Below are 21,724 nucleotides of genomic sequence, written 5' to 3' on the forward strand. Positions count from 1 at the left end.
AGTCAAAGATGACCTGTTTCGGAACTGAGACTTTCTTGATCTCCATGGGGTGCAACACAGCAGTGAAGGAGCTACCAACTCTGCAGTCCAGTTATCATGGTTACACAGTAATTTGACAGACTTAAGAGGCAAAGACTGCCCTGCTTCAGACATATTCAATTGTTAAAATTTGGTTCTACAGGCCAACTTGAGAGTGTTTAGCTTTCTGACATTCATCTAGTCATATACTGCCCCTGAACTACATGTCACCCAATCAACCTCAAAAGTACAGTCTTCAAAACACATTTTCTTCACGTCTAGTTTTGCCAGTCAACATTAAAAATAGAAAAAATAATAGTATTTAATGAACCTTTTTGCATGATTAGATGTGCACTTTCATATGCAGTTGAATAACGGTTTTCTAAGGTTTATTTCCCATTTTTCCTCCCTGATGAGTATTAATGTATCACTTTTTTGCTCGATAGTATTTTTGCCACACAACAGGATTTTGCAGAACACTCTATTAGTATTGTCACATAAATAATGTTTGTGTGAATATTTTCTACATGAATTTTGTATCTTGTTGGACACCTTGGATTTAATGTTATGAGGATACAATTTCAGATCATTGAATCAAAACGGTAGCATCCACACGTACTTTGCATGCACTATGCAAATATGCAGTGTGTTTAGTTGTCAGAGTAATCTAACTTAAAAGCAGAAAGGGTGTAACTATCAGTTGTTTAGGATGAAGATGTATCGCATAGTTCCTGTAAGATTCAGTTCTTTAGTTAGTTTACAAGCTCACTGAGTCATATCTGAAATGGTAATTTTAGAATTTTTGCCCTGCTGGGTCAGCTTCCGAAGATAACCATGCAAAAGATGCTGTACGTTGTTTAGCTAAATGACAATAAGAACAAAACATATAGGACAAATGTAGAAAAAAATCTTTAGATCTGACATGGGGGGGGGGGAAGAGGAGGAGGTTGAGGAAACTTGGACCAATGTAGATAGGAAAAATGTAAAACTTAGCTACTCAAAGAAAACGAAATCAGAGCATCAGTGGAGAACATACATAATTCCTCCCCTCAAGCTTTCACATGTTAAAACACTTCTGCTCTATTTCATCTTCACCAGCTTGCCTATTCAACATTTCTCTCTTGTACCCTATCTGCACCAGTTGCCCACATCAGTACCTGTCTTCCATAATATTTTATCAGCCTTGATGAGAAAACAGGGGAATAAAAAACTAAACCATTTCATATGTTCAACATTTTATACTCACTATTCATGCTGATGGTGGCACAGAGTAAGCTGGGGTAGGAAGGGGAAAATCACAGAGCACATCCAGTTGCGATGGGGGAGATGCAAGAGGGGGCTCTCTGGGTATAAGCTTTCTTAGTCAATATTTATCCTGTTTTGGCTCTCTAATTCATAGAGCAAATTTTGTTCTTTATATCTGCTGTCTTCTAAATATTTCTGAAGAATTTACATTGTTCCCTGATATGTTTCACTCACACATTACATGAAATATTTGTCGAATTTAGAAGCAAATGGTCTGCAATGTTAGTTCGTTTACATCACATCATAAGCATGATCGCAATTTCAAAAATGATTGTTTCTTTAGGATTTTGTCAAAGTATAACCATAAAACAATCCTGGCAAAATCATACTGACTCGCTCTCTCTCTTTTTCACTTTCATCTTGCCCCCAACACAAAGTTGGGACTGCAGTTTGGCAGGTGGACTGGGCTGAGGGGTTGTGGTGTTGTGTTGTGTTGAGTTGAATGAGTGATGGAAGAAGAGAGAAGAGAGATGGGGAGTGGGAGGACAGGGGGGGAGGGTTGGAGATGGATAGCTGACAGCTTGGAGAGAGGCATACAACATAGGAATGCAGGGGGGAAAGGCAGCAGGTGGACAGAATAGGAATGCGACAAGTGAGCACTAGAACTGCTGAGTTTGTGCAGCACACAATGATAATGACATGGGGGATTCAATTGAGAGCAGTTGACAGAATGAGAGACTGTAGGGAAGAGGGTATGGTGTAGGGGGTTAGTGAAAACTGAGGCCAGGAGGATTACGGCAACAAAGGATGTGCTGCAAGGATAACTCCCATTTATGGAGCTCAGAACAGCAGGCTGAGGAAAGGATCCAGATAGCATGGGTTGTGAAGCAGTCACTGGAATTGTGCACATTGTGTTCAGCCACTAGCTAGTCAGCTCTACTCTTGGCAACAGTTTGGTGATGGACATTCGAGTGGACAGTTGGTGTGTGGCCATGCCTACTTAAATGCTTGTGCAAAAGTTGCAGCAGAGTTGGTATACAACAAGGCTGTTTTCACAGGTGGCCCCTGTTTCTGAAGGGATACGGAAGCCTGTGATTATACTGGAATAAGATGTGCTGGTTGGGTGAATTCGGCAGGTCTTACACCTGGGTTCTCCGTAGACTCTCCCATTTGCTTCCTTGGTCTTCTTCAGCCCACATGCCACCTTCCTGGTCAACCTCCACCTCTCTCACTGTTTAATCTGTATTTCAGTTCATATCAAGCCCACTAACATCAATACTACTTGCATTTTGACAGCAGTCATCTCTTTCATTCCAAAAAAGTCACTCTCTTATTATAGTCTGCACAACAGTGAACAGCACATCAGCTGTGAAGATAATTCTTCTGCCAGAATGCTGAAGGTATCTCCAAATAAAAGGATCTTCCAGAGAGTATGGAACTTCAGCAAGCAGGTATCATACAGTTGTGTGGTACAGTCTGCACAATTACTCTCTACATTTGGGAAGACTTATGGGCTTTTATACTATAATTCATGTCACATTCTTATTCATGTGGAACATTAGAAATGTAGTTTCTTTTTTTAAATCATGTGCAGAGTCTCTTGATCTAAGATGTGCTCACTGCATGGACTCCTCCATTGAGAGCAGGTACTTAGCAAAGTGGCATAAGAGTCAAGGCATTAGAATTACAGTCAGAACAATAATGGGATCTTTCCTTCAAAAATGCCACAGCCTACTCCATGCCCTCCCTTTGTCTAATCTGAGCTGGAGTTCTGTCATATGACTTCATTATCAAGAGAACACTAACCCAATGTTCCTTCTTGGGGCAGCACTAAACATTGCAGATGGGGCATTAAATGTCAGCTGTGGGAACATAAAGAGCCCTATGAATAAAATATCTGTCATAGATTAGCACAAAAAACGAACTTCAATCAGGCTGATGTCAGGAATAAGTGTTGACTAACATTAATCCCAGATTATTTCCTCTTGAAACTGGATCCACTTTCGCACCAGTGGTGTGTACTTAACAAGGTGGGTGATGGAGCAATGTGCAGTGGCAAGGTGCAATCTTCCACATGGTGCTCCAGCTAAGCATCATTCTGACACATCTGTCAATTGCAAGATCTTCAGGGTGCAAATAGAAATTTTAGCACTGATTTTCATGCTAGTTTTAGTATGGTGAAGGTACTTAGCCATTGTAAAGTTCATTACAGCTGGGATGAAGCAAATGCTACAGTGATAGTTTTCCAAGTAAACAAATTTATCGAGGGCATGTTAGAAGCATAAACAGTAGCCCAATGTGGCACTTGTTCCAGTGCTGCCAGTTATCAGGCTATGCAACTGCTGGAGAGTGTGGTGTGGGATAAAGAGAGAGCACACTGCTGACACCAAAAAACACGTTCTCTCACCCTCTCTGCAGCGATTTACACACCCACCTTCTTATTCGCACACCACAAAAGGCAAATTTCATGGATAAAGTCAAGTTCAGCTGCAGTCATCAGTTCACAATCCAATAATGGTCTACATTTTGTGCAAACAAGAATTTTTGTATATATGAATGTGTGGTGTCTGTTTTTTGGACATGTCTGAAAGAACAGACACCACATGGCCTCTGCAGCTGTGATACATTGTTATGCACAATGAAGTTGGAGGACGGGAGAAAGGAAAGGAAAGGTGGGAATGGAGGAAATTGACAGGGACTACAGATAGGTGGTGCTTGGTGGGAATGTGGGTCAGCTGTGAGGCGTGCTGAGATAGTTCTTGCAGTTGTGATAACATTCTGTCCCCAATGGCACAGTAATGCACCTGCCTAGTAGGCAGGAGATCTTGGGCTCAAATCATGGTCCTGTACACATTTTTGCTCGTCACTGCTTATTCCACATAACATCTCACATGTCATCTGCATCGGGACATTACACAGAATCAGCAGCAACGAGTGAAAATGTGTACAGGACCAAGATTCAAACCCCCGATCTCCTCCTTACTAGGGAGGTGTGCTAACCACTGTGCCATCTGGGATACAGTGTTATCACAACTGTGTGCACTGTCTCGGCACACCTCACGGCCGACACACATTCCCACAGAGCACCACCTACTCTCAAGTCCCTGTCCATTCCCTCCATTCTTTCTGACATGTCCAAAAGAACAGGCACCATGCATTCATGTAATCGATTTGGCTACTTGGACAATGGATCCACCTTCTTCAGTGTGGATGCACAAGTATGTCCGACCTCCTTCGGAAATCTCAGAGTAGTGAGCACGAGGGAAATGAACAGGGACTGCAGATGCGTGGCACTCAGTGGGAATATGGGTCAGCTGTGAGGCATGCCGAGTCTGTACAGTTGTGATAACACTTGTCCCTGATGGAACAGTAGTTAATGCACCTGCCCAGTAAGTGTGAGAGCCAGGGATCAAATCACGGTCCTGTACACATTTTTGCTTGTCGCTGCTTATTCCACTTAAACATCTCGATGCAACTGACATCAGTAATCCCTTCCCTTTCCTTTCTCCCCCGTCCACCTTCAGTTTACATATAAAATATTTTTTTGATATTCAAGATCAACTTAAGGAAATTGCTGCTGATGCAAGCAATGAGCATAAGTTATAACTGCTTCCAAGAGAATATCTCATTACACACAAATGCTCTCTAGACTTGAACTGCAGAAATTACACATTTTATATCAAATCTCACATAAGCCAGTGTTCACAAGAGGATGAGAATTTAACTACTGAATACCATCTTCAAGTATAAACTGTTCTGGCAAAAGTAATGGTGCAGATGAACTGAAATAGTAAGTACATGTATGCCAATCAGCACTTATATCTTTATTAGCTTAGAAAATGCAAATGTATAACTCTGTGCTTCCTGCTCTGATAGTTTCTTTAGCACTGAATAACACTGGCTTTAAAACCTGTGAACTGTTGAAAATTTCATGCACATAGAAAGCCGTCTAAATTCATAGCCAATTATCTACAGTATATACATATGCATCGTACACTAGCAAACAGCTGAAAGCCCAATGCAGTACCACTATTGGAAACTGTATGTGTTCCAAGTCAAATCGTACAAGTGGTCCAACTACCAACACCAGAGGACCATGATCTTTTAGCTGCCAAATGATGTATGGTATTCGCCACGGGACTGACAACACTACATTTTGAAAGAGCAGCATTTTAAGTGCAACAACAGAGTATTATACAGAGTGTATCAAAACCAATCATCCAATTTTTTTAAAAAAAAACATAACTATTATGTTATTTGAGAGATGTGCATGAAAAACGTACTGTTGGAAAGGGCACTCCAGTTTTAGCTGGTTCCTGCAAGGTGGCAGCAATGTGTGCCCACTTCAGTTCTAGTAATAATTGTGAAGGGACAACAGAAAGCGTTTTGTGTTCTACATTTTGCAGTACTAGGTATGATGTGGCTCCTCCTACAGCACAGAGCATTAGATGATGGCATGAACAATTCCAAGAAACAGATTGTTTGTGTAAAGGCAAATTGCCGGGCCATCCCCAAGCATCTGACACACGTCGAACACATCCACAATAGTATCACAAGGAGTCCACAGAAAACCAATCGCCGTGCAGCTCAACAGCTCAAAATGCCCCCGATGTCCATCTGGAATGTGTTGTGTTGACAGCTACACACAAAACCATACAAAATTCAGCTACTGCAAACTCTTTGTGAAGGTGACAAATAACAATCTGTGGAATTCTGTAATTTTTTTCTTGGCTAAATGAAGGATGGCAGTTTTCTTCCATGATTAGTGTTTAGTGACGAGGAAACATTCCGTTTGAATGGAAAGGTTAACCATCATAATGTGAGAATATGGGGTACACAACAACCACATGTAGTTGTACAACAACAGTCATATGAAGTTGTAAACCCATTATTGGACTCAAACAATAAATCAATTTAAACTGGGGTTATGCTTGGACAGAAATACTGTACAAAAATTAGAAATAATGGTTTTTCTTTATGTTGTTGAAATAATTTTTTTAACTTTTCCAGTAATAATTTGTTGCAGTGTTTCTTTCCACATCTTTCCTTTGTTGTCCCTGGTTGCCTTATCAATGTTTTAGTTTTGAATTATGTCCTTACACTGGAACAACACAAGTTCTGGCAATATATCTTTCTCACTGTGAACAAATTTGAAGAGTGCAAATTTTTCTGCTTATTTTTATCCATCTTTACAGCACAAATTCCTCAATAATAAATACTTTGCAGCTATGATGTAAGATTAGTAACTGATTAATAACTGCAGTCGAACAGTGATAATCTTGTCAATGGCTTACGTAGATTGTATTTTTTTGTCTACACAGCAGCTTATGCATAAGACATTGGACAAGTCAAGTTATAAATATACAGCTGCAAGTCATTTCTAGGCATATATATTTAAGGTTACAACAATACACTTCATACATAAGTATTTATATAACACACTTACTTCATAAATTTAAATATTCTTCAATGGATTTAAAGCAGTGATGCTGTAAATATGACTTTAGAGATTTTCCAAAGATATTGACCTCAGCAACAGCTTTTATGTTTTCAGGAAGTTTGTTATAAAGCTTAACTCCCATGTGAAAAGCACCTTTTTGGCACAGAGCTGTGCTGATTTGAGTTATATGTACGTTTCTGTTTTGTCTGGTAAAATGATAATGTATATCACAGTATTTTTGCAGTCTGCAGTCCTTACCTATCACATTTAATTTAAAGGACAAAAGGGTTTCTACAAGGTTTCTACAATGTATACAGATGTTAATGGAGGAATACCAGATTTCTTAAACAGAGGTTTACAAGAGTCTCTACGCTGGCACCCAAACAAGATTCTAATGGCCCTTTTTTGTAGTTCAAATGTGCAGTTAGCTGTTTTAGAGTTTCCCCAGAAGGTGACCCCATATCTAAGACGAGAATGAAAGTAGGCATGATATGCATTCATTACTGTTTTCTCACTACAGCATGATTTTAATGAGCAAAGAAGGTAACATGTTTTGCTCGGTTCTGCATTGAGATATTCAATAAGCTTATTCGATCTGACGTTGCTCTGCAGCCAAAGTCCTAAGAACTTGGTTTCAGTATTGTTACCAACTGGTTCATCATTGATAAAGACTGATGGGATAAACATGTCCTTGTTAGGAACATTGTAGAATTTTAGTGCAATGGTTTTTTACTGTTTATTACAAGCTGATTACTCTGTGCCTAGCTGCTAAGTTGTTTCGTGACCATGTTTGTTGCCTGCTGTAACTGTTCAGTGTTGTCTCCTTTTAGTAGAAGCATGGTGTCATATGCAAATATGATTGTTTTATGTGCATCAGCATTTAAGTTTAGATCATTTATGTACAGAAGGGATCCCATTACTGATTCTGGGGGTACACTACATTTAATTTATTGATAGTCAGATAAGTGTTCAGTTACAGTATTCAGTTCAATATTTGTGTGCTTGATGCACACTGTCTGCTTACGATTAGCCAGGAAGGAACTGATCCATTTGTTGGACAGACCTCGAGTACCATATCTTTTAAGCTTTGATAGCAGAATTTTATGATCCACCATTTAAAAAGCTTTTGACAAATCAATAAATACTCCTCTTGATTCTTGTTTTATGTCCATCAGGTTAAGGATGGAACTGATGCACTTGTAAATAGCACTTGTTGCTGACCTCTTATTTCTGAATCCATGTTGTTCATTACATAGGATGCTGTGTCTATTTATAAATTTCAGAAGTTTGTCATACATAACTTTTTCTAGTATCACCAATGCCTGCAGACTTGGAATTTTTTAGTCCTTTTATTGCTTTATCTACTTCATCTTGTGAAACAGAACTGATGTACAGTGATCCTATACATGTACTTATTTTATATTCAAATATGGAACACGTCAGCCTCAGTTGCATATAGAAACCAATCTTTACCTAGGTTTCAGCCAAAATAATTTGGCCTTCTTCAGAAGCTATTGACAGTAAACTTTGGCATGCAATAGTTTAGTGTCAATAGCTTCTGAAGAAGGCCAAATTATTTTGGCTGAAACCTTGGTAAAGACTGGTTTCTATTTTCAACTAAGGCTGACATATTATATGTTTAATTATCACAGTTGCTGATGGGGCTGCAAGACGTTAAAAATTCTTTATTTTATATTCATTTGCTGCTCTTAAAGTTTGACTGTAACAAATTATCAGCAACACCTGTGAAAAATTTGTTAAATGTGTTGGCTATTTCTAAGGGATTTGTTAGTTTTTTATTTTTATGTGATAGTGTTATATTTTTGCAGGACTGTATTCTCCATATTCTTTTTTTATAACACTCCACACAGCCTTCGATTTATTAGCAGAATTATAAATGAATTCATCATTATGCATTATTTTTGCTGCATTTATTACTTTATTTGATATTTTGGAATATTTTTATAGTATGTGCATACTTTAGGTGAGGAATTTTTTTAGTTACATATTTCATGAAGTAGTCTTTTCTTCTGGCATGAAACCCTTATACGCCTTGTGATCCAGCTGTCTGTTCTAGAATTCCCCCGTATGGTTAATGTTTTCAGTGGGAATGCAGTTTCAAAGAAATGGGCTAATCAATGAAAGTACTGAATTTTTCGTTCACATCATTCATTTTGTACACTTCTGACCTTTTCTTTCTGTAATAAGTTTTTGAAGTAGCTTACATTATCCTGATTATAACTTCTACATGCGGTTCTGAAAGATATGTTGTTAATAATACGGCCTTGTACTTTTATGCTTAATATCTGAGCAAGATGGTCACCAAAACTTGCATTGACAATTTTTAGTGAGATGTCGTGTAAACTCTTCTTGACTAGAAACTGATCTAGAGCCATTTGGCAAGTTCCTGTTAGTTGGGTAGCGGCTTTTACTTCAGCCTTTAAATTATAGGATGTTGCAAGGTTCAAAAGTGTCTCCCTACTTTCACTATTTGTGAGGAAATCAATATTGAAGTCACCACATATTATCATCTCACAATCCATTTTATTTACTTTATTTAGCAATGACTCCATTTTGTTTAAAGTTCAGAATTTCCAGATGGTGATAAGTAAACTGCAGCAATAATCAGGTTGAACTGAGTAATTTTTACAGCTGCAATTTCATAATCCTTTTCGACATTTGTTCTAGTTAACTTAGGTAGGGTAATAAAATCTACATAATCCTTTGTGTAGATTGCTACCCCACCCTGCTAGCTGTTGTTCCTGCAGTAGTAAGCAGCCAAAATGAATTTGTTCATTTTCATATTATGGATTAATTCTAGGTTACACCAGTGCTCAGAAATGCATAACACAGAGAGATCGTTAAGTTCATCTGCTAACAGTACATTCATTTCATCGATCTTATTATGCAGGGATTGCACATTATGGTGATAAATTTTTAGATCGGGTGTATTCACAATTTGGTAATTGGGAATCATATTTACAGCATCACATACCTTTAGTTTAAATTAGAAACGTTAGCAGTGTTGTATTTTTGTTCTTCTTTCTGGTTCATTTTGCTTTCCTCACTGTTGTTGGAAGGATGTCCAGGAAGCTGTTAGATTTTTCTATTCCTTAGAAGTCTTTCTTTAATTATTTCACTAACACAATCATAAACAAATCTTTTCCCTTCAGAGTTCAAATGCATTCCATGCTTCGTGTGTCAGGCATGCCTATAGCTAATTTAGAGCTACACTGAACTTGCTCATTGGTCAACATTAGGTCATACACAATGAAGGAAATTGGTGGACTTGGTTCATTTTCTGAACTAAGGCAAAATCTTTCTAGTCAGTGAAGCTTACATACCTAGCCCTAAGAATAAAAAGTAATATTTATTCCAGATCTTTCATACCTCACAACTAGTGCATTAAAATCTTATTACCCGTCTTTAATGATTATGAAAAACATCTAATTGATTCAGAGTCTCCTAAAATGGCATTTCATTAATGGAACTGTGCAAACACAAAATGAAGTTTACAAATGTTTATGGTAACACAGAATAAACATGTTCAATTCAATATATAATGGTGGGGAATCCATTATCCCTAACAGGTTCAGTTGCTTTTTCCTTTCACTAAATTGTGTAAGCTCTCTCTTTTCTTTCACGAAAAGTATCTAAGTTCACATTCAAAATATGCACAATTTTTTCAACTTTCAGTAAAAACACATCCAGCAGAAAGCCTTTCAAAAGATAATCATTTTATTGGCACAAAAAATTTACCGAAGATTCAGGTGCTACAATGTGTGCTTTACAATCAAAATGTAGTAACTTACCTTGCAAACTGAGCACTCAGTATGGGTATCTTTCTTTGTTGGACAACATTCTGGATGTGGTAGAACAATATCATTTTTTGTAGAAAGTCTTCGAACATTCTCTTCAGCACCTTCCAGTGGCCTAGAAGTAACCATAATGACCTTCATTAAGAGTTAATGTAGCTATATATTTTGTGGAGAACGTTTCTTGCTTAGCTCATTTACAGTGTATTTGCTAACAGTATCCTATGCTGATGAACAGCTAATCTTTTCTCTATCCTTCCAACAGAATGATACTGTTCCCAATTTCTTTTGCTGTTACATTCTGGTGGATCTAATACTTCCTTTTTTACTTTTGTCATTTTTAATTTTTGGGTTATGCATCCCCTGTCACAATACTGACACATACTGCTAGTTTTCTTCATTTATAGGTTTCTCAACCAATTAGGATGTGTCCACCCCACAGACATAACACTGAATAATACAAAATCATGGTCACATGCAAATATATGATGTGTATTCGAAAAGTACTGAACCTTCTTCTTTCACATGGAAACCAATGAAGAGTGGGAGACTTTCTTCAATGAAGATGTGGTCAGGGACATTCATGTACAGTTGTGAAATTTTTCCTGCTAGCAGAAAGCATTAGTCGCTGATGACAGCCAATGAGTGAGGACACATATTGAGTACTTGTGGGAGTACAGCAAGTGGTAAAATGGGGACACAGACTGAGCAGAAATATTGCGTCAACTATTGTCAAAAGCTTGGTGATCTCAAAGTGGAAACCACCTGCAAGATTCAACAGGATTTTGAGGATGATGCAATGAGCAACTTACGGATAAAGGAGTACTACAACTGCTTCAAAGATGACCACACACCAGTGGACAGCAAACTGCATTCACACAGATAGTCAACAAGCCCAAATGACATAATTGATCAAGTACAGACTTCAACTATGAAAGACCATCTTATCATAATAAACAAAACTGTGAACAAGATAGGTGTAAGCCTTGGATCAATATACTTAATTTTGAATGACTATTTGTCCACAAGGAGAATATCTGCAAAATTCATACTGAAACTGCTGACAATGGAGAAAACACAATGCTGTCTGGTAATTATACACAATGCTGTCTGGACAATGCAGACAGTAACCCCAACTTTCTGAACACCACGATCACAGGTGGTGAGATTTGGGCTTATGGGTACAGCCCAGAAACCAAGATGTAGTCATCATAGAGGAAACATCTGACATCCTCAAGGCCAAAAGGAGGACACCAGGTCCGTAGCAATGTTAAGGCCATGTTGACCATTTTCTTTGACTCTCATGGGTGGTCCATCCTGTGTGTGCACCCCAAGACCAGACCATCAGAAAGGAATGCTACCAGGAGGGCCTTCATCACCTTTGTTACGCCATGTGATGCAAATCACCAGCTTTGTAGGCAGAACAAACTTAGCAGTTTCATTATGATAACACATCCACCCATTCTGTGCACCCGATTCTGATTTTCCATCCTAAGCACAGTATTTCTGCAATTTGTCAGGCTCCCTTCTTCCCCAACATGGCTCTGCATGACTTTTGGCTATTTCCCAGACTCAAAATGCCCCTGAAAGGAATGGGATTTGAGCCAGGAGAAGATATCATGCAGAATGTGTTGACCTGCTAACTACCATTCCGAGAGATGCATTCCAGAAATTTTTGTGACAACAGAGGGAGCACTAGGAGAAGTGTGTGCATTCTGAAAGAGACTACTTTGAAGGAGATTAGGGTTCTGTACCTACAGATCAATAAATGTACTTCTGCCAACCACAGATTTGATATTTTTTAACATACTTCACAAGCTGATAGAGAGCTAAAACTTCAAGAAAAACATTAAAATCATTGTTCACAATAGCGGGCAAAGTATTTCAGCAGAAAGAAGAAAATGTTAAGAGCTTTAAAGTCATGAAACTGTTTTCTCTCCAGAGGTTGATTTGAATACTAAGGAGCCATCAGCCTCCTTTGACTAGGCTACATGCCCACCCAGCCAATTTATTATGGAATCATAACAATGGTACAACCTGGAATTTTCCATATACACAATGCTTTACCTTCCCACATCAAACAAATATAAAAATATCTCTTCTTCACTCAATATTATATACAAGGGGTACATGATGTCTGTGCTAAGTAGTCCTGTCAATATAACTCAAGATAGGAGAGGAGAACATACGTAATGGCATAATAGCTCACATCAAAGCTACTGTAATACATTCCATTGCCCCCAAAGGACCAGCACTGCTTTACATCAATGAGGTATCACTTCAGTGATTTCAGTGGCATTATTTATTATTTATTATAAGACAGAAATGCTTGCAATGTCATTGATGTATCGCCCTTCAGGACAGAAGCTACTGTGTACAATTTCCTCCAAGAACAAAACAGGAAAGTATGAAATTGGGTGCATTGTTATCCCCTCAGCAGATGTAGTTCAGGTTTACAGAATTATGCAATATGGAAGTGATGATTTCTTCTTCTATGTATGACTATGGACTTCATAAGACTACTGCTGAAAAACAGATTGCTCCGTGGTCTCGCACTCATCCTGTTTCCCTTCTTATGCAGTGGTATGAACAACTTAGTTCTTCCATTCATCTGGGAAACTATTCTCCTACCACTCTCTCTGGAATGGCTTAGGAATCCTTTACCACCTCTGCTCCACCATACTTGATTATTTCTGGAGCTATCCCATCAGGTCCTGCAGCCTTCCCTATTCTACATGGTCAACCACCATTTCCACAGTCTCATGTTCTTTTACCTCTGCGTCCATTTCTTGGTCTTTCATAGTGTCGAACAATAATTCCTTCTTTGTGTACTCCCTCTGGATTTTTTAAAAACTTTTCTTCATAGTGTCTTCTCTACAACTCAAGCACCACCGGTTTCTCTGACACTAGCTTACTCTCACCCTTAACTGTCCTTGTTTGCTTCCCATATTCCCCTCTTAGTGCTTGTCTGGTTTTCCAGAAGCTCCTTGTGTTGCCCTGTCCTCAACCATATTTCCAAATTCCTCCCAAGATTTCCATTTAGCTTCCTTCACTACAAGTTCCACTTCATTCCTTCTTTCCCTATACTCCAACCTGTCTTCTCCAAATGAGATTTTATGTACCTTTTCCGGGTTTCTGTCTTATCCTTCACCACCTGCTTCACTTCCGCATTCCACAAACTTACTCTTTTCTTCCTTGTATCTTCTACTACCACCTTCCCATATACATCTTCTACTCACTGTAGTAAGACTGGTATCAACACAATCCACTTTACTTTAATATTGCCATCTTATTAGTTTTACTTAGCAGCCTTGTCATCACCAATTCTGCATACTGATCCTTTTTCTTTTCCTTCTGAAATTCCTCAGTTTAATCAACTTGAATTCTTTGTTTTAGGTTTAGCTGGTTTCCTGAACCCAGTGTCCATCACCAACAGTCTATGATCTGCATCAAGTGCTACTCCTCATACAACCTTCACATCCATGATGTAATTCTGTATACCCTATGGATATATAAGGTAATCGATAATGCTTTATTTTTTACATTCTGACTCAGAGGTAGTATTGTGGACTTGTTTGTGAGGGGAAAAAAGGAGTTAGCCAGTTGGTTTTCCATGCAGATTTCTATCAGACACCTACCTATATTGTTTTGGGTTCTCTCTCCACCATGGCTACCCATGCTACCACATGCTAATTTTTGGTGCTGAGTGATTCTACCACTAAAATCTCCTCCTATTATTAATTGATGTCTTCTGGCTCTCTCTCTTTGTCCACATTCTGTTGTAGCTGTGGATAGAATTATTCTTTATCTAGTATATTGGAACCTATGGGAGAATTCCCAGAGGAGGAAAGACTAGCTAGGTGATAGCCTCAGCCCCTTACTCTTTCACGTCTTCCTAGATGAAATAACAAAAACATGCAAGAGGTGAAGTCAAAGAACAAAGCTTTGAATGTGAAGACTACAACCAGTCTAACTGCAAACATTGCTTTATGCAGGTGATATACTATTGGTGGCTGAAACACCAGAAAAACTTCAGTAGGCTGTCGTGGAATAATACAAAACACTTGAATATCTTGGAGCCATACTACACAGTTAAGGAAGAACAGAACTAACAAAGCAGTCTCAGAATATTATCAGATGAATCACAGAAGAGTAGGGAAGAAAGGGGTAAGCATGAAAACTAAAATGTAAATTTATAGTGCATTATGGCATCAGTTACAGTGTATGGCATGGAAAGCCTGCCACTAGTAGGATTAATGTCATAGAAATGAAGTTCATGAGGGGAGCAGTAGGGAAGATCAGAAGAGACAGAGTTAGCAATGAAAGAATATGAGAAGAGGCTGGGCAGAAGAAAGCAATGCATCTGGTGGTTGAGGAGCATCGGTTAAGATGATACAGGTCTTTAAGAGAATGGGAGAGGAAAGAAAAGCTATACAAGTATTTGAAATGTGTGAACAGGGAACTGGATGAGGGAGACCCCCCCCCCCCCCTCCCAATCCACATGAGAAGACAGGGTCAAGAAACTGGGACAAAGGTGTTGAAAAACAATTACAAAAATGAAAAGATTGTGTGAGACTACAGAGGAATGGAAGAAATGGATGTAATGAAGCAACCCCAATGCTTGGAAGCATAAGGGAATCGAAAACGGAGAAGATAAAGCAACATCATAGCAAACAGAACACCCTTTTATTTGGAACTTTTTCTTGTACAATGGCTGATGTCTTTTTCTTTCTACTTCTTCTTATTTTGATCTTTGAATGAGCAACCAGCCATTCATTCATTAATGTCACAAAAATAAGCACTGAAAATAAAGCTCTTTAAAATAGTTTCATACACAGATACAAGAAGTTTCTGCAGTGCAGTTTCTAGTTTCATGTAATATAAAAAATTAGGATGCACTGTAGAGCAAATGATTATACTTTACTTTTTCATCTTGGATAACCTTATCTAGCACAAATTATTTAGTTATTCAAACAATAAAGTGTTAATTCCTACATGTGAATTGTTAGTCTCACCTCATGCAATATCCACATGCAAGATATCCATATGACGCATTCCAAGCAAACTGGCAACAAACTAGGGGTCTTTCCTGAAATAGTATGTCCCCTTTCTTGAAATGTTTTGTAGCAAACAATCCCTTTCCCTGTAACAAAAACAATATTGAAAATCTGTAGAACTGTAAAATTAAGATACAAAATGGTCAGCATAAATATGTATTTGCTAACTGTTTCATTACTTCCAGATACTTAGGCTGTTATGAAACACCCATTTTAATAGTACAGTTCTGTGATGCTATTTGAATACTTTGGATTTAAGTGTTTGATTTTAGTCAGAATGTCATTCAGTCTTGTCTACCGATCGTACACAACGCACTGTTGTAGTTGACACTGATGATGGGCATATATTCAACTTACATAGCTTCCACCATTAACATCACACTTAAATTTCTTAAAATTGTTGAAAATATTATTGAATTTTTACCTTCTGTCTTGCAAAATCCCCTGTCCCTCTGCCTTTAGCACTTCTTGTGCATCAAAGCTGGAAAAATATAATTTTATGGTACTGCCTGGTTTAAATTTATATATATGTGGGTCACTCCAAAAGAAATTCACACTATTTTTGTAAAAATACAGTTTTCATTCTGCATGTGTGAAAGTTTTACAGTGTGTAAATACATCCTTCCCGTTTGTTTTCAAACTTCATTCAACCTGTTCGCGTGATTGACGCTGTCACAGCATGTCTTCAAGATGGCTGCTACACTTGACATTCGTCAGAAGCAACGTGCCGTCATAGAATTCCTGTGCTGTGAAATCGAGACAGTGGGAAACATCCACAAGAGGTTGAAAAAGGTGTGTGGAGATGCTGCTGTCGATCGCAGTACAGTTAGTCAGTGGGAAAGCAGGTTACGTGATGAAAGCGGGCACGGCAATATTGAGGATTGTCTTCGCAGCGGCACGCCTCGTACCGCACACATGCCAGACAATGTGCAGAGAGTTAATAAATTGGTGACTGGTGACAGACACACCACAGTGAACGAATTGTCAAGCTACGTTGGGATAGGGGAAGGAAGTGTTTGTAGAATACTGAAAGTGTTGGCGTTAAAAAAGGTTTGTGCCAGGTGGGTTCCCAGGATGTTGACAGTGGCTCACAAAGAAACAAGAAAAATGGTATGCAGCAAACATTTGGAACAGTACGAGAATGGTGGAGATGAATTTCTTGGAAGAATTGTGACAGTTGACGAAACATGGCTCCATCATTTTTCACCAGAGACGAAGAGGCTATCAATGGAGTGGCATCATGCAAATTCACCCAAGGAAAAAAAAATTCAAAACCACACCTTCTGTTGGAAAAGTTACGGCTATGGTGTTTTTCGATTCCGAAGGACTCTTGCTTGTGGACATCATGCCAAGTGAAACCACCATAAATACTGATGCATATGTGACGACTCTGAAGAAACTTCAAGCTCGACTGAGTCGCGTTCGACCACATCGGCAAAAGCACGATGTTTTGCTGTTGCACGACAATGCCTGGCCACATGTCAGTCAAAAAACCATGGAAGTGATCACAAAACTTGGATGGACAACACTGAAACACCAGCCTTACAGTCCTGAACTGGCTCTGTGTGACTATCATCTCTTTGTAAAACTGAAAGACTCTCTTCGTGGAACAATGTTTGAAGATGATGACTTCCTTGTGCACTCTGCCAAACAGTGGCTTCAAGAGGTTGGTCCAGAATTTTACCATGTTGGTATACAGGCGCTGGTTCCAAGATGGCATAAGGCAGTTGAGGGGGATGGAAATTATATGGAGAAATGAAAATATTGGTCCTAAAGGATTTATCTACACACTGTAAAACGTTCAAACATGTAGAATGAAAGATGGATTAAAAAAAAAATAGTGTGCATTTCTTTTGGAGTGACTGTTGTACATCTTTTCCATCAGGCAGTCATCTCCAGATACGGTTACAATTGGTGTCAATCTCTTGTGTGGCACTGTTGTAGATTTTCTTAGGAAGAGGATAGTAAAGCTGAGGATCACCGGATGTGATATTTAATTATTGGTCCAGAATAGGGGCCAGTAGAGACTACGTCATTGGAAATAGAATTACCCATATCTTTGCAGAAGGAACCAATCCATCTTTTACCTTATACGACATGGGAAACACACACAAAAATTAAACAAAGTGGTCAGAGACTTCCTAATATTAATGCTTGAACTGTAAAGTAGAAAGTGGCCACTTTTTGAGTTAAGTTTTCTTACACCTGAGATAAAAATCATCCATGCAATCTTTGCCCCTTTCACCATCAACTACACACATTGCTTAAAAATAGATAGTATAATTGTTTTTTTAATTCATGGGTGACCATATTGCAGTTACCATCTACATCTGTAATTTGCAAACCACTGATAAGTGCATGGCAGATGGTGCACCATACTGTATCAGTTATAAGGTCTTTTCCTGTTCCACCCATGTATGGAGTGCAGGAAGAATGCCTCTGTGGATGTTGTAATTTATCTAATCCTGTCTTCACAATCCCTATGGGAGTTATCTGTACAGGTTTGTGTTATATTTCTAGAAGTCATCATTTAAAACCTGTTCTTGAAAAAGTTTGAGTATATCTTCAACTGTCTGCTGGTTCAGTCCCGTTAACATCTCTGTAACACTCTCCCACTGGTCAAACAAACCTGGCCACGCTTGCTGCTTTTCTCTGTATAAGCCCAGTACTCCCTGTTAGTCCCATCTGGTACAGGTTTCACACACTTGAGCAGTATTCTAAGATGGGTTGCATGAATGATTTGTGAGCAGTCTGCTTTGTAGACTGATTACATTCTTTCCTTGTAGCCTACCAATTAAACCAAAGTTTGCTACATGCTTTATACCCACGACTGAGCCTTTGTGGTCATTGATCATTCCATTTCATGTCCCTAAAAGTTGTTCCACACAGATATTCCAACTGAGAGTCATTGATACTGTTGTTACAAGACACTAAATTTTCTCTGTTTTGTGGAGGACATTTTACATTTCTGATCGTTTAAAGCAGTCTGCCAACTGTGCTCCATGATGAAATCTTATTAAAATCTGACTGACTATTTGAGCTACTGCTTTTCGGACTGTATTTCCTTGTAGAGAACTGTATCATCTGCAAACAGTCTGAGATTATCAATCATATTTTCTGCAAGGTCATTAAAATAAAACACGAACAGCAAGCGACCCAACACACTTCTCTGGGGCACAAGTGAAGTTACTACTACAGCCAAGATAATGTGCTGTGTTCTCCTTACAAAATATTTCTCAGTCCAGTCACAAATTTCACTTACTACCCCATACGATCACATTTTTCGTAAGTGTAGTTGTGGTACTGAGCCAAATGCTTTTCAGAAATTGAGAAATACTACACCTAATTGACTGCTCTGATCCACAACTTTCAGTATGTCATGTGATAAAGATAAGACAGATTTCAAATGAAATGGTTTTGAAATCCATGCTGGTTAGCATAGAGGTCATTTTGTTCTACAAACCTCATTATGTATGAGCTTGGAATATTTTCTAAGATTCTACAATGAATGGACATCAAGGATGTTTGACAGCAGTTTTGTTGATCACTTCTGCTATTTTTCTTGTAGACTGATGTAACCTGTGCTTTCTTCCAACTTCTGGGCAAGGTTTTTGTTGCAGCAATCTATTATATATTACAGTTAACAGAGGGACTAACATAGCTACAAAGTGGGCAAAAATCTAATATGGATTCCTCAGGCTCTGGGGGTTTGTTCAGTTTTAATGATTTCAGGTGTTTCTCAATGCCAATGACACTAATATCTACTTCACTTATCTTTTCAGTTGTGTAAAACTGATATTGGGGCAATGCTCTTGGGTGGTGTTTTATAAAGGAATTTTTGAAAATTATGTTAAGCATTTCTGCTTTTGTTTTGCTACTCTCAGTTTCAGTTCCTGTCTCACCCATGAGTGTCTGGACACTAACTTTTGTGTCACCAACAGCATTTACATGTAACCAGAACTTCTTTAGGTTTTGTGAAAGCTTTTTTGACAATGTTCTGCTACAGTAGTCACTGAAGGTCTTGTGCTTTGGTTTCTTGATAGCCAAATGAGTTTCATTGGCCATCTCTGTCTATAGCCCTATGCTTTGTTTTAAACCAATTATGCAGTAATCTCCATTTCTTTACAGTGATTGTGTGCCATGGAAGGTCCCTCCCATTATGAACTGTTGTACTGGTACGCATCTGTCTGGTGCATGGTCAACTATTCTTTTCAATTTTCTCCATAGTTCCTCTACATGGTCCTGCCCTGAGCTAAAAGTTTCGAATTCTTCATTGAGTTATGACACTACTGTCTTTGTTTAGTTTTCTGAACACTTAAATCTGTGTGTTTTAGTAGCCCTTTGTATTTTGGTATTCATTATTTTTAAAACTGCCTCATGGTCACAGATATCAATTTCAATGCAGATATCCTTAAAGAGTCAGGTCTATTTGATACAGTAGCTTGACAATAATTGGCACCTAAAACTTCATATATTATTGAAAATGCAAAGCCACACCTTTAGGATGGTTATGATCCCTCTCCACAAGTTGCTAAAATAATAAATCAAAATTCTTGGTTAAGGCAACAGTCTTCTTAAGTATACTGTAGACAATTTTTACACATGATCTGTAATTCAGGTACTTCCTTACGCTTCCAACTGCATACATGGAGGTGGAATATACTGGAACATCCACCATACTCATCTGATACAAGTTTGTGCAATTGCAACCTGTTTACCAATTTGAAGGAATCTCTTCATGGCACATGCTAAAACATAAATGAAGACATCATCTGTGCCATAGCTCCATCCTTCCAAGAATTCAACAGAGATGGATGTGCTGACAGTGAATGATGCCTTCCATCTTTACGGAGGAAGGTGACACATGAGATTATATTGAGGGCATGTAATACAATGAACATCTATCAGTAGCATCTGGTATGAATTATAACCAAGCTGCCATTACTTTTTATCCAACCCATGTGTAATCCTCAGTGAGAAGGGGGTAAATGTAATATAACTGAGTTACACCATGTACTAGGTTGCATGCTACACCGTGTGTGCCAACACATATTTAACTACAACATTGTGTATATTCATGCCTTTTAATTGTTATGCAGGGTTACCAGAGGGAATATTCAGGAATGATCATTTTAGGCAAAGAAAGAAGTCTAGTAAACACAAGTTCTAAAATGCTCAACTTAAGACCTACGAGCATTTTGTCATCTTCATTACTGTGAAACATCTCTTCTGCTAAAGACATGCTCATCACTCTTGAGGTGTGCACTTTAGAGCCCCATATTAACTGGACTTTTATGTTTTGAATGATTATTCCTATCATATCCCTGAATATTCACCATTCCACTTGTGACACCCTGTTTTTGTTTGTCCTGGCCATTTACACAGTTCTGCCTAAATGCAATATAGTATTTAACTTTGGACACAGTTTCTTTGATCATGTACTAGTCGTTTTGAAAAAATAGCCCTTAGGAGAAAATATGACATGCAAATCCAGTACATTTTGAATATGAAGATTCATTTAGAGACTAATTCATGATGGATGGATATCAGCTTTGCTAGCTATTGAGAGAATAAATACTTCCTTGCTTTATCTAGCATTAGCCCAGAAGCTGTCACATGACAAAAGGAAGTGAATAAAATCAAGGTTGAAGTTCAAAAAGACATCAACATTAACTTTATTAGAGAGATAACAAGGAATGGAAGAATGGGCAATATGAGGGATATATAGTTCATTAAGTTTGTTATTCATATTAGCACAGAAATTTTACAAATCAAATTTTATCTTGTGAGACACTTAACATGTTATCTTGGCTATGTTCAAGACATTCTCATTTGTTTCTCATGGATAACATGGACTAATGGCTAAACATTCAGCTGTGAAATTATCAATGGGTGCCAAACCAACATGGTAAGAAAATTACAACATCAAATGAGAGAGCTATTAAATGTTTTGGATTTGGCAGTTCTTTAAGGAATGGATATACAACAGCTTGAAATGTAAAAGAACAGAAAATTTAAATAAAGAAAAAAAGACATTTCAAGCATAAAACAGTATATTTTGCCATTATTTTCTTTATGACATTTATACAATAAAATACAGAAAATTACATAGATCTGGTCATAAAAATCATTACCATCAGAAAAATAAT

General features: G+C 38.2%; 1 protein-coding gene across 3 annotated transcripts in view; it reads right to left on the reverse strand.

Moving 5' to 3' along the window:
* LOC124795619 (histone-lysine N-trimethyltransferase SMYD5) overlaps positions 1-21,724 on the reverse strand; it is a 76,224-nt gene that overhangs the window by 44,504 nt on the left and 9,996 nt on the right. For all 3 annotated transcript variants that reach the window (XM_047259701.1, XM_047259709.1, XM_047259694.1), the window contains exons 3-4: positions 15,534-15,661; positions 10,516-10,636 (exon numbers count right to left, since the gene is read on the reverse strand). In XM_047259701.1, coding sequence (XP_047115657.1) covers positions 10,516-10,636; positions 15,534-15,661 — 249 coding nt within the window. The remainder of the gene's footprint in view (positions 1-10,515; positions 10,637-15,533; positions 15,662-21,724) is intronic.

The sequence above is a fragment of the Schistocerca piceifrons genome, chromosome 1 (genome assembly GCF_021461385.2).
Source record: "Schistocerca piceifrons isolate TAMUIC-IGC-003096 chromosome 1, iqSchPice1.1, whole genome shotgun sequence".
Lineage (NCBI taxonomy): Eukaryota > Metazoa > Arthropoda > Insecta > Orthoptera > Acrididae > Schistocerca > Schistocerca piceifrons.